This window comes from Grammomys surdaster, unplaced genomic scaffold, assembly GCF_004785775.1.
Source record: "Grammomys surdaster isolate TR1022 unplaced genomic scaffold, NIH_TR_1.0 62, whole genome shotgun sequence".
NCBI classification, from domain to species: Eukaryota; Metazoa; Chordata; class Mammalia; order Rodentia; family Muridae; genus Grammomys; species Grammomys surdaster.
The window spans coordinates 24457146-24470465 of NW_021604564.1; the positions used below are offsets into that span (position 1 = coordinate 24457146).

General features: G+C 40.9%; 1 protein-coding gene across 1 annotated transcript in view; it reads left to right on the forward strand.

Moving 5' to 3' along the window:
* Intu (inturned planar cell polarity protein) overlaps positions 1–13320 on the forward strand; it is a 61338-nt gene that overhangs the window by 43644 nt on the left and 4374 nt on the right. Inside the window, exons 10-15 of the mRNA XM_028764344.1 lie at positions 3783–3845; positions 4761–4982; positions 5650–6120; positions 7273–7370; positions 10625–10814; positions 12813–12970. Of these exons, the coding sequence (XP_028620177.1) occupies positions 3783–3845; positions 4761–4982; positions 5650–6120; positions 7273–7370; positions 10625–10814; positions 12813–12970 (1202 nt within the window). The remainder of the gene's footprint in view (positions 1–3782; positions 3846–4760; positions 4983–5649; positions 6121–7272; positions 7371–10624; positions 10815–12812; positions 12971–13320) is intronic.

Below are 13320 nucleotides of genomic sequence, written 5' to 3' on the forward strand. Positions count from 1 at the left end.
TTCAGCTGCAGACATCGGCTGCACAGTGATTACCTAACAAGTGCTGGGGCTTCATGAGGACAGAGATGGAGACAGTGATGATTTGAGAACACTGTGCGTGTGAATTTAACTTAGACCTGGAAATGTAGCTTTCAACCTTTTAAATTTCTAGTTCCTCGGTCCCCCGATGAAAAATCCAGCAGATAAGTTGTCACCAAAAGGGGCTAGGTTCTTCAAGGTGACACAGAGATGACAGAAAGACAACAGGCAGCACATTGCGTGTACTTGCCTCGACTTCTTTATCTGTTGCTGTGATAAAATGCTCTGATATTAAAAGAGAGGGTTTATTCTGGCTCGTGGATCAGGTTGCAGCCATCATGGAGGAGAGTCCCAGCAGCAGGAGACTTGGGGACTGGTTGCACTGTGACCCAGTCAGATGTCGAGCAGAGCATGTATGCACACAGTGCTCGGCCTGCTCTCTATTTATATGGTCCTAGAACCCTGTGTAGGGAGTGGCCCTGCCCACTATTAAGATGGGTCTCCATATGCCCATTAAGAGACTCGAGAGAATCACCCCAAGCATGCCTAGAAGTTTGCCTCCTGCATGATCACATGATTTAGATTCCTAAGTTGGCAATCAACGCTGTTGACAGTGTGGAAGCACACAAACCACCCAGGAAATACTTGGATGGAGCATGAGCTCATCTGACACCCTTAAGTAAAGGGCAATCAAGACTATGTGTGGACGGGAAGTTGTAACCAGTCAACTCCAGACTGGGAAACATGGGATAGTTTCTCTCTATAACAAATAAATCACAGAAAGATGGACGGAGGCAGAGGCAAGAAGAGAAAGATCCTGAAAGAGACTTAACCATGTGACCCAACCTCAGTGTGCAGTCTTCCTTGGCTTCTCATCAAACAAGTTTGTTTAAAATATCCATGAGGCAGGTCATGGTGGCACATACCTTTAATCCCAGCACTAAGGAGACAGAGACAGTTGAATCTCAAGTTAAAGATGGACCTTGATTACACAGTGAGCCCTGTCTGTAAGTAATATATATATAAATAGACATCTGTGAGACAATTAAGGAAATGTAGTGCTAATGGCTGTATATAAGACAAGAATAAATCCTTAAATAATGGCATTATAGCTATATATACATGTATATACAGCTCTGTGTGTGTGTGTGTGTGTGTCTGTGATGTGTGTGTGTTAAGATTTCTTCTGTTTTAGAGTACTTTTTTGTTTGTTTGTTTGTTTTTGTTTTTCAAGACAGAGTTTCTGTTTCTCTGTGTAGCCATGGCTGTCCTGAAACTTACTCTGTAGACCAGGCTAGTCTCAAACTCAGAGATAGCCTCCTGTCTCTGCCTTCCAAGTGCTGGATTAAAGGTGTGCGCTACTACTGCCCAGCCAAGTACATTATTTTTTTAATTATTTTATTTTATTGTATTTTATCTTATTTTATTTTATGTGTGTATCTGAGTGTATGTCTGTAACATGAACATGTTTGATCCCATAGAAGCCAGAAGAGGGTATATGATTCTCTGGAACTGGAGTTGCAGGTGGTTGTGCTCCAATTCTGTGTATTGAGAACTGAACCTGGGTCCTCTACAAGAGCAGTAAGCTCCCTTAACCACTGAGTCATCTCTCCAGCCCCTTAGAGTACACTCTGAAGTTACTTACTGAAAAAGTGTGTCTAGGATTGGTTAGAAATAATTTAGTAAGAGAGAGGGAAAGAGCAAGATATGAGGAAACAATATGAACCTGTTTTGTGAAATAAAAAAGGCATTGTCCCACACTATTCTCTGTCCCTGACAGTGTCACCACCTCCATGGCTAGCCCCAGGCAGTACCCGCCCATCTCGTAGTTCTCTTGCTGTGGATTGTGCTCACATTCCCAGCCCGTCCCCTGTAGTTAGCCATCACAAATCCCTGTAAATGGTAAAATCAAAACTCTAGAAGCTTGTAATTTATCAGTCAGATTTATATCAGTAAATTCTTAACCCACAAAACACCTGCACACTGAACTCAAAAACTCAATAGATATAAACACACTGCACACCCAGATGGGACAAATGCACCCTACTTATTATTTAACCGTCTACCTAAGAAATCCCCAATCCTTGTGGCTCCCAGGACTGTGTGGTTCTGGCTCCTCTTCCTATAGGTTCTATCTTATCTCCATCTCTCTGTACTCTCTGTACTTGTCTCTAAAATTCTCAGCCCCCCTTCCTTTTCCACTGCCCAACCACAGGCCTTATCTTGTGCCTGCCCTCACCTGCATACAGGGTGGACGGGAGCATGGAGGCCAAAATGTAGGTAGTAGAGGAGGCCCCGGGTTCAGGTGGAAGATCCGTTGGGATCTGCTACCGGAGTATTTAACTTAGAATGGCTTACAAATCAGGATGCTAGTTGTTGCATCCAGCAATTGTGTTACCTGTTGATCCTAAACTAAGTTTGCGTGGTGTTTTCCTTCACGAAGTGACTCAACTCGGTTCCAGAGAGAAAGGTATGGAGGCAAAGCATGGGTTTGTAAGAAGTGTACACCAAAAAGCCATGGGAATTTGGAAGCTTGGGGCTGGCATGGCAGTGACCCACCATGGGGACTTATGGAGCCAGGTGGAGAGATTTTGGAGCTCTGGGTCAGAGAGTCTGCCGAGACGAGAACAAGCTGGCCTGCGTGCCAGTGCCTTGCTGGCATAGCGTGGATTGCATTTTTAATATTTCATGCTGCATGAACCCACACTCACGTACTCAAACTCAGGCAGTGACAGACACGAAGGAGCTGAGGACGCTGTTCTTGTTCATCTGACTTACAGTGCCCCTGCCTCAGCCTCCTGAGCTCTGTGCTTACAGACATGTGCCACAGTGCTTGGCTCTATTCAGTCCTCTTGTTGCTGAGTAGCAGAGTATTGTATGGATGTAACAGTTTCAAAGACACTTAAGCTGTTTCTGATTTTTTTTAATTTCCTCTTCGTTCAGTATAAAATTAGAAGATGGATGTTACAGGAAGAGACAAAGACAAATAATATCTCTTCATTCTTTCCTGCTGGCATCACAGGTGTAACTCCTCTCAGAGTTTGGAATGGATGTTTCTAAACTTTCCTATATCCTTACTTTCCTACACAAAACCCCACATGTATAGTCATAGATATTGCAGGTAGCTGTAGGATGGTGCACACTGTCTGTTCTGGAACTTCCATTTTCCACACCCTGTAACTTGTATGCCTACACTATTCTAAGACCTGTGCTGTTCTTTGACACGGCATCAAACTTAGATGACCATCCCTCCATCACTGAGTGTGGCGTTAGCTATAACTTCTCTGTATTCACTTTTGACCTTTACAAAAATGTCTTGATTCACTGAGACATCTTGTGGATCCCTGGAAGAAGGATTATTCAAAAAGTATGTGTGTGCAGAGTTTTTTGAATAACACTCACTCTCCCACAAACAGAGTGTGATAATTTGTGCTTTAAAAGTAGTGCATGGTAATATTGGATATTGTGAATTGTAATGGGAGCTTTCCTGTCACAACAGAGTTATTTTCAAAGTCCCTCGTGGAATAGCAAATGCTGTGTGTTCTACTATGTTGTAGGACCACAGATAAAGCTGTCAGACAAGTAAACACATGGGTCTTTTACCTCAGTCCTCTAGCACTGATGTCATAGGTACTGTAACAAGTTGTTTTTAATGAATATAATCTTTACTTGAACTATTGCAATGCAACTAGAATATTTTTTATCTTCTGCATAAAATGAATAAATAAGTACTAATTATAAATCAACTGTGAATTTCCCCCCAGTCTGAGGATTACTATGACATGAGACGGCTGTATACAATTTTGGGGTCTTCTCTGTTTTACAAGGTAAGTTGAAGCTTAAAAGATTTATCAATATCCAACTGCTATATACATAGAGCTAAAGTAGATATTCTCAAACTTTTACACGCATGGAAGAAATGTTACCACTTTGCAGACAAGACTATGATCTAGGAATAAGACCTCAGAGATTTGTAAATACAGTAAATATTCATGTTTTACTGTATGCTAAGGCATTTCCAAGAGTGCAGAAGTGAAAGAATACTTAAAATAAGATATATAAGACAGAAGAGCATTATGTTCCTTTCTTCAGAATTTTAAAAATTATGTTTATTTAATGTGTGTGTGCATGTGAGCCCCACAGAGCATATGTGAAGGCCAAGGTCAACTTGAAAGAGTTGTTCTCTCCTTCTATGTGGGGCTCCTGGGATCAAACTTGGGTCATCAGGTTTGGTAGCCAGTGTCTGCAGAGCTGTCTCCAGCAGTAAGTATATTGTTAATATCCTCTTGCAGTGATGTTCTTGCTCTTTTAACCTCTTCTTCAGAGGTGAAGTACATTGCATCTTGTAGCATTGAGGAACTACTTCCATTAAAGGAAAGTTAAGTATTTCACTTAAAAATATCATTAAAAACAGTATATAACATTATTTAACAGAGTCGGATGATTCAGGAGGCATACAGAAAAGAATGTCTGTGCTGACCTAGACCCTGCTTCTCTTTCTAGTCCTAGTTTAATCAAACATTCAAGATAATCAGTCCTACATGAGGTGATCTCACTTTGTGCAGTAGTCTATCTGCTAAAGTCTCTTCAGTTTCAAACTTGATCTGCAGCGTGATTCAGGCCAATAGCATGGACTGCTGACAAATCTTAGCTTAGTTCCTTTAAAACTACATTATTTTAAGCCTACAATTGGGGTATTTATGCAACTCTTAGAACTTAGGCTCTCTGTGATTAAATCCCAGGGTTATATGGTGTGCAGCCATCTGCCTAAGGATGATGTTGTTGAGATCGCTGCATACTGTCGCCAGTACTGTGTGCTGCCTTTAGCAGCAAAGCAAAGGATTGGCCAGCTGATAATATGGAGAGAGGTGTTTCCAAGACACCACCTCCAGCCCCCTTCAGACTCAGACCCCGAGGCCTTCCAGGAACCTGAAGGGAGATATTTCTTACTAATTGTCGGATTGGTGAGTTATGGACTTCTTTCTTGAATTTCATTTTATATTTTTTAAACCTACTTGCTCAAGAACACAAACATGCTCAGTTACAGTATGAATATGTTAATTATTTATTCAAGAAAATGTTAAATGCTTCTCTATTCTCTTCCTTCTGTATCTATTTAATACTCATGAAGAAATATTAGTAAAATCTAGTGTAGGATTTTAGCAGAGTCTGAAGATGCTTTGTTCCCTTCCTATAGTGATTTTATGATTTCATGAAACAAGTTAGAGCCAAGCCCAGCATGTTAATGATCCCTATAATCCCAGCACTTGGAAAGCTGAGGCAAGAGGATTGCAAGTTTGAGTTTGAAGGCAGCCTGGGCTGTACGTAAGTCCTGTCTGAATGAGGGTGGTAATAATGGAGGCTATTTGAGAGTTTCAGGAACTTCTCTGGACTAAGAAAAATAGTTGATGATGATTTGTTGCTTTATCAAAATTAAGCTATGTGGGATTGTTTCCATTGATTGTCTCCATAGTGGGTCAGGGAGCTTTGATGATGGGGAAACAAGAAAGAAGAGATTTTCAGAACTCACGAGCATGTGCAAATGCCCGTATGTCTTTAGTATTTACAAGCATATACATACAGACTGTATTAAATATTTTCAGTTGAACCTGTATCAATCTTCCTTTACAGCGACATTACATGTTGTGTGTGCTGTTAGAAGCTGGAGGCTGTGCATCTAAAGCTACTGGGAACCCTGGTCCAGATTGCATCTATGTAGATCAGGTCAGAGCAACCCTTCATCAGCTGGAAGGAGTGGAGTCCCGCATAGAGGAGCAGCTAGCCACATCCCCAGGGCCCTGCTTGTCCTGTGCTGACTGGTTCCTTGCTGCACCACGTGAAAAGGCAGATAGTTTGACCACTTCGCCTATCCTCAGTAGGCTACAGGGGCCTTCCAAAACTGCAACCTCTCCAACATGCAGAAGAACCTTTTTCAGTGACTATTCCTTCAAGGCACGAAAGCCCAGTCCCTCCAGGATCAGTGGTGGACGTGAGCCTGGTGAAGGGGAAGAAGGTGTTGGTCTGAGCCCACACACTACCCCAGATGCAGTACGGAAGCAAAGAGAATCCGAAGGCTCAGATGACAATGTGGCCTTGCTTAAGGTGTGTGTTCATTCCAATGTCTGCAATGTGAGCAATAACTGAGAGAATTTTTTTTAACTGGGAGAGCGTTCCTTGTTTGAAATGGTGGGTGTTTAGTCATTAAGGAAAAGACTTAAAATTGAAAAGAGAAAGAAATATCAAGTGCCAAGGCGTAAGCCCTGTGGTACTTAAGACATTTTTTTCACAGTGCTTCCAAGTAGAGAAACTTCAACCACATTGGCCTTTCTTCTGCATTGATAAGGGTGTCAGAGCATCTTTGCTGTGGGGCAGACCTGGTGTCAGTCTGACTAAGTAGCCAGTACAACATTTAACAGAAGCAGATGATCTGAATGGGGAAGAGGAGATGCCTGTTTATAATAACCTAAGGTTCTTAATCTGTGTATATGAATTGAATGTCACAAACATTACAAATGTGAATGTGGAACAGAGAATGCTCCTCCCTGAGGTTATGACTTCCCTTGACATTTTCCCACACACACTGTAAGATACCTCCACATTTGTCAAAGCTATCACCACCCTTGGGAGCTTTGCACTTACTCCTGGGATGCTGAGTCTCTCCACACAGTTTTGAAACTTCCATCAGGAGGATGGAGGTGATGCCAGACAAAGCAGAAGAAAGGCTGAGTATGAATGGGCTCCAGTGCTTCTGAGTGCACTGATATGCCCAAGCATAGCTCTCCCCTCTCCTATACAAAGACAGTGGGATGCTGTTGGAGCCAGAACAGAATGTGTTTGTTCCATGTATGTTTCGAATCTTAGCTATAACCAGTTGTCTCACTTGGTAAAATTAATAGGAAACAGATCAAGAGGATTTGGATAATTTATGGATAGCCAAGCTTTAGTCAGCCTCCATGAATAAGACTGAGATCTCTGTGACCTTGAGTTCAGACAGCATCGAGAGAGACAAGCGCACACACACACACACACACACACACACATGCACACACACTCATTCAGTAATGGAACTGGTGGGGAGTTTTCACTGTGACTTGACCTTGGAAACCTCCTTAGCAAAGAATAAGAGATGCAGATTCGCATTGAAAATATTTAAAGGGAGCGGCACAAAAATAGTGTTCTTAGGTTTTAAATTTTTGAATCATTTCTGCTATGTGATCCTATTCTTAGATACAAACTGACATACTTATCTTCCAGCTTGCTAGGAAGAAGTCAACACTTCCAAATCCGTTTCATTTGGGAACTTTGAAAAAAGAACTTTCAGAAAAGGAATTGGAACTCTATAACATGATGAAGTAAGAAACGTCTAGCATGCCTTTTCATCTAAAGTCCTTGCCTTTGAGAAAGTACAGAGATAATTCAATGAGCGTGATTATGATATAGCACAGATATGAGGTCACATCTATAGTGTTTTTGTAATCGTTCATTGCATATTTAGGGACATGAACATATTCGTACTCTAATGAAAACACCAAAAGTAGTATTTTAAAACATGAGTCACTCTTTACCTCTTTCCCACAGATAACATACTTTTTGGATGTCTTCTTTTTAAATTAGAGTTTAAAGACTAATTTTACACTCTAGTAGACGCCTGGTTATCCTTAGTCCTGTGCCTGGAAGTGGTGTCTGCTAGTGCCAAACAGCTTAGAGTGCTCACTTCTAGAGAACAAAGGGTTGGCCATTTGCCCAAATTCAAGACAACTGGACAAGGCCAACCATGCTTCCTGGTTCCAGGTGGTACATGAAGGCCTGCGTGGCAACTGCAGCACAGCTCAGCTTTTCTCTCTGCGATATTGTGCTTCCTTCACTCAATTCTCTTCTATGGTTCTATAACACATCCCGCTGACTTCTCCCCGTGTGTCTCCCTCTCAGAATATGAGTCCTAAAATCTGATCCTGAGCAAACAGGTAAAGCTCCAACTTAGGATTACCTTGATGGTCATCTCAGGATCTGCCTAGCTTGTCTTTTGAGACAAGGTCTCTCACTGCCTGGTGCTAACTAAGCATGCTGGGTTGGCTTCCTAGTGAGCACCAGGGCTCTACCTGTCTCTGCCTCTCCACAGCTGGAGTTGCAAAGGTACACCAACATGCCCAGTTTTTTGCATGGTTGCTGTGATTTGAACTCTGGTCCTCGTGTTTATAAGAAACTTTACTGACTAAGCTAAGTCTTCTTTTATGTTTATTTTGTGGGTAGCTACCTAGTCTGCCAGAATCTTCTTGCCTGATGTTTAATGTTGATGTCATGTGTGGGACCAGCTGGCAAAACAACACTAGTTGCAGTTAAGCAATGAAACATGTAGAATGAGAATTCACTTACACAGGAAGAGTGGGTGCATGACCACAAGCTTCTTAGTCATGGAAATATTTCCTAAGTGCAGGTGTGTTCCTAAGTACAATAGCAGTTGCCAAGAAATGTTTGTTATCTGAAGTTAGGGCAAAAGTATGATAACTTATCTGATTAAAGTAGTGTTCTGAAAATATAATATGTTAAAATTTGGTATTCAATACCTCCATGTTTTAGTGTTTAATTTTAATAGTTAAAACACCTTTAAGCAAATAAATATGAATCCAACCTTCTATGGTAAGCTGAAATCCCTTTGAAAACCCCAGTCTTCCATTTAGCAGTTAACTGCCAAATTTGATGGCATTTCATTACTGCCATACCATATTTTTAAAATACATACGTTGTTTTGACATTATATAAAAGGAAACTTTTGTTTAAGTTTAATAGAGGGAAAAGGCTGTGTGGTTATTTGGAGAACACAGCGTTTAGGAGGACAGCTGGCCGCTGTGAACACACACCAGCATGGACACTTATATAGACACACTCCAATCTTTAAAAAGGAAAAAAGTATAACCCAAACATGATGACACATGTCTAGTCCAACCACTGCAGAATGAGACAGTAAGAGTGCCCATGTGTATAAATAGCGGGGCTTTTTCCTTTAAAAGATGCCAAATATGTACAACTTATTCATTAAAGATGTGGCAAGTTCATTTTAAAAGCATTTTACTAGATGAATGTATTATATCACTCAAACTTGCATGTCCCTTTGTAAATATATGACATAAAAATACATCTTTTACACCAAGCATTTTATTCATTGGCATAGTTACATCCACTTGCTATTTCAGCAATCGCAGCTGACCCCTCTCCCATGATACCGCTTTGCATGAAGGTCCCTGCATTGGCCTCCAAACTCCTGACACTCAGCAGTGGAGAGTAAAAGACAGGGTAAAGAAAGAACAGGCTACAGGGTCAGACAAACCCTAGGTGACAATGCATCTGAAGTCAGGCGCATCCCAGTGCTGGATAAGTCTCCATGGCTAAAAGGACCACAATAACATTTAATATCATGCATGGCCATTATGGAAATTGAACTAAGGTACTTTCAAACACACACTGTGGCACATAGAAGACATTCATGATAGCTGTTGTTATTTCTTGCCTCTTTGTTATTCTTTTGACCCTTCTTCCTTCAGGGAAACATAAACATTATAGGTTCTGCTGACCTATCTGAAATTAAATACAGGGGGATGGGGAAGAGATAGGAAAGAAAAGAAAAACTGAAAACAGTAAGCAAATATTGTTGGAACAGGATCTAAGAATAGAGTTGTGTGAGATTTCTGAATACTTGTGAGAAAACTCCAAGAAACCAAGACAAGACTCTTATGACCTTGGCTTCTTCAAAAACATTCAGTTGTTCTTATAATGTTCTTCTCATGCCCATCCCGGGTGTCACAGTTAGAATTGAGTTTACTTTAGATTATTCATTACAACTGGCTATTATTATTTGTTTAGATGCCTCTATGAAAAAACATGTTTTTGCTGCATGCGGTTTATCTGCCTCATGAATGTACACTTCACACATGTGACTTCTCTTAACTATCAGAGTATAAATTGTCTGATGTTCTGAATAAAGTTGACTATTGCATGAGACTCTTGTCAGCCTCATTTTAAAGGTTCCACCTCCTTTAAACAGAATATAAATGAGAAGAAGGTTGTAGTAGTGTAGAAGAATACGATCAACTGTTGGCACAGTGATGAGCTACTAACCTAACTTTGTAATTGCTAATAATTTTATATTTCTTCAGGATCATCAGTATTGTTGCCATGACAAAGAAGTTTGATGGTGCTGATTTCAATAAGTTTAATTTTGTGGGAGATAATACTGTATGTGCCCTACTCTAAACTGATATCATTTTTATAGCTAGTTGAGATTTATGCCAAGCATGAGCTGTTATTCATTACAAACCATAGCAAAAGAGAGCTTAGCCATTTGGTTGTTTAGTAAAGAGACTTTAAGCTACTTACAAATGAATTAGTGTTTATCCATCCATAGCTGGCACTGTTTGTCTCTATGAAGGAACTAACAATAGCCTAACATGTACTTTACTTAAGGACAGAGAATTAAACATTTGGCTCAGATTTCTATATGTAATCATACTGCTAATATTATTTCAAATAGTCTTGTGAGAACTCTACAAAATTCAAAATTAAATAATTCTTTGATTTACTTTAATTTCCTTCTCTCTCTCTCTTTTTCAAGATTGACCTCTGGTCCTGAGAATACACTCTTCCACTATGTTGCCTTAGAAACGGTGCAAGGCATCTTCATCACCCCCACCCACGAAGAGGTGGCTCAGCTAGGTGGTTCCGTCCACTCTCAACTAATAAAGAATTTCCATCAATGTTGTCTCTCTATCCGTGCAGTTTTCCAGCAGACACTGAAGGAGGAGGTAAGCAAATATCAGCTCTCTGTTTTCTTAAATCAGCATGACCAGCAGTTTTCAGTTCTGTTCAGTTCTGTGGCCTGGAATCCTACCTCTGGAAATGGTGGACCGAGTTTTTCATGGCAAAGTACAAAACGGTAGTTTATAATACCAACTAGCCACTCATATCTAATATTTGTGAATTAACCATTTGTTAGTTGGTGGCTACTGTTTCAATTTTGGATAAAATTTCATTTAGTGTTGCACCCCATGCTTGGACAGTAATATTATATATACTTATAGGATCAATTGAATTCTTGTGGTGACAGGAGAACTGGTGTTGAACTGTCATTATGGAAAAATATTGAGAGGTTTATGGCTAGGACTGCAGCTATCAGCTTAGTTAGTAAAGTGCTTATGTCATCCATGAAGCTCTGGGTTCCATCTCCTACTGTGAATAAACTGGTCCACATCTGTAATCACAATACTTCTGATGTGGAGGCAGGAGGATGAGAAATTCAAAAAATCATCTCCAGACTCATAGTAAGTCTGAAGAACCCTGAGCTATATGAGACTCTGTCTCAAAGAAGGAGACCATGAAGGTGGCTCAGCAGTTAAGACCACATTCTGTGCTTGGAGAGAGGACCTGGAGTTTTGTTCCCAACACCACGTTAGACAGCTCTCAACCCCAAGGGGCCTGATGGTCTCTGGCCTCCTTAAGTACCTGCACACAGGTGGTGCATGTAAACTCACATGGGCACACACATATACTCATAAATTAAAAAAAAATGAATCTTTAAAAAACAAAAGAAGGGAAGGGAGAGAGAAGAGGAGGGGTTTGTACTCCATCTATCAACCGTCCAGGAGCACCCCTCTAAAAACGCTTGGGATGTATGCAGCATACCCATTTTGTGAAGAACATTGGGCTGGGAGTAAGCAGCCCTGACTCTTTGGATTATATCACTTCAGGGCCCATTCAACAGTAGAGTTAGTTCTGTGTTCCACACTTTTGGGTTCTTAGAAACTATTATAACAAGGTTCTGATTGACCAGGGAGCCCTTCCTGTTTTCAATGCTTGGGCTCTCTCCTGCCATATTAACATAGCAATGGACGCTCTGGGAATGTCCTCACCTTGCTTGGTCATATTCAACAATGGAAACTGGCCTTTCTCATTACAGGTCAAGGTACCTGCTCTGCACCAGACACTATTCTAGGTACTACAAAAGAAAACAGATTAAAGCCTTTCCCTGAAACCTACCTCCTAATGATGGAGCTAAATAAATTGTAAATCCAGGAGAGCCAGTATCAAGAATTACTTTAATCATAGTCTGAGTGGTGTAGGTTACTGTTTTACTAATTCCCTCTGATCATGTCAAGCTAGCTTGGAACAGGCATGAGTGGAGAGGGAGAAGGCTGTGTGGCTATTCGGGGAACACAGCGTTTAGGAGGACAGCTGGCCGCTGTGAACACACACCAGCATGGATGCTTATACAGACACACACAAATCTTTAAAAAGGAAAAAAGTATAACCCAAACATGATGACACATGTCTAGTCCAGCCACTGCAGAATGAGACAGTAGGAGTGTCCCAAGCTTAGGACCAGCTCCAGCTAGCCAGGGATAAATAGTGAGAGCCTGCCTTGAAAAAGAAGCAAGAATAGAGAGAGAACAGTACTTGCTCTCTGCCTTTGGTTAAAGCTTGTAATCTATCTTAGGAGATAATGTTTAAACCAAGAATTGAAGAAGAATCGGGATTTTCTGCAGGTTAACAGGAAGAATAACATTGTAGACTCTTAGAGCCAGAGTCAGCCGCCAGCAGCATCATTGATATTTATGTGAACCATTTTATTTTTCTAGTTTCCGGGATTAAACCCAGGGGCTCTGTGCATGCTAGACAAGCACTCCTACCACTGAAGTACATTCCCAGTTCCAAACATTTTAAAATAACACTGTCAATACTAGTTAATATTAGTTAATACTCATAGTCAATACTAGTTAATACTCATAACCCATGCTAATTTGCAGAAAAAGAAAGTGCTAAGTGGTGGAGATCATTCAGAGTCTGCAAACTCAGTGTCTTCTCTGAGCCCTGTGAAAGAACACGGTGTGCTGTTTGAATGCTCACCTGAAAACTGGACTGATCAGAAAAAGACGCCACCAGTCATGTCATACTGGGTGGTAGGGTAAGTGAGTGGAAAGTGTGTGAATGGGAAAATAGGGCCAGAGTGGGAGGGAAAAGCAGAGGTGTCACCAAACCTCAGCCTGCGAGTGTTATCAAGCTAAAATCTTTTAATTTATTCTAGAGCTTTGAGTTTTTATTTTGTTTTTTTTTTTCCTAATACCTCACTTGTGTCCTTCCAGTGGAGCTAAACGAGAATGATTGTGGGAGGGATTTGATGAAAGAACATTGAGGTTGTGAAAGAAAGAAAGAAAGAAGGAAAGAGAGAAAGAGAGAGAGAGAGAGAGAGAGGAAGGAAGGGAGGGTAGATGGAGGATAGAAGAGAGAGAGGGAGAGAGAGAGAAAAGAGAGAGA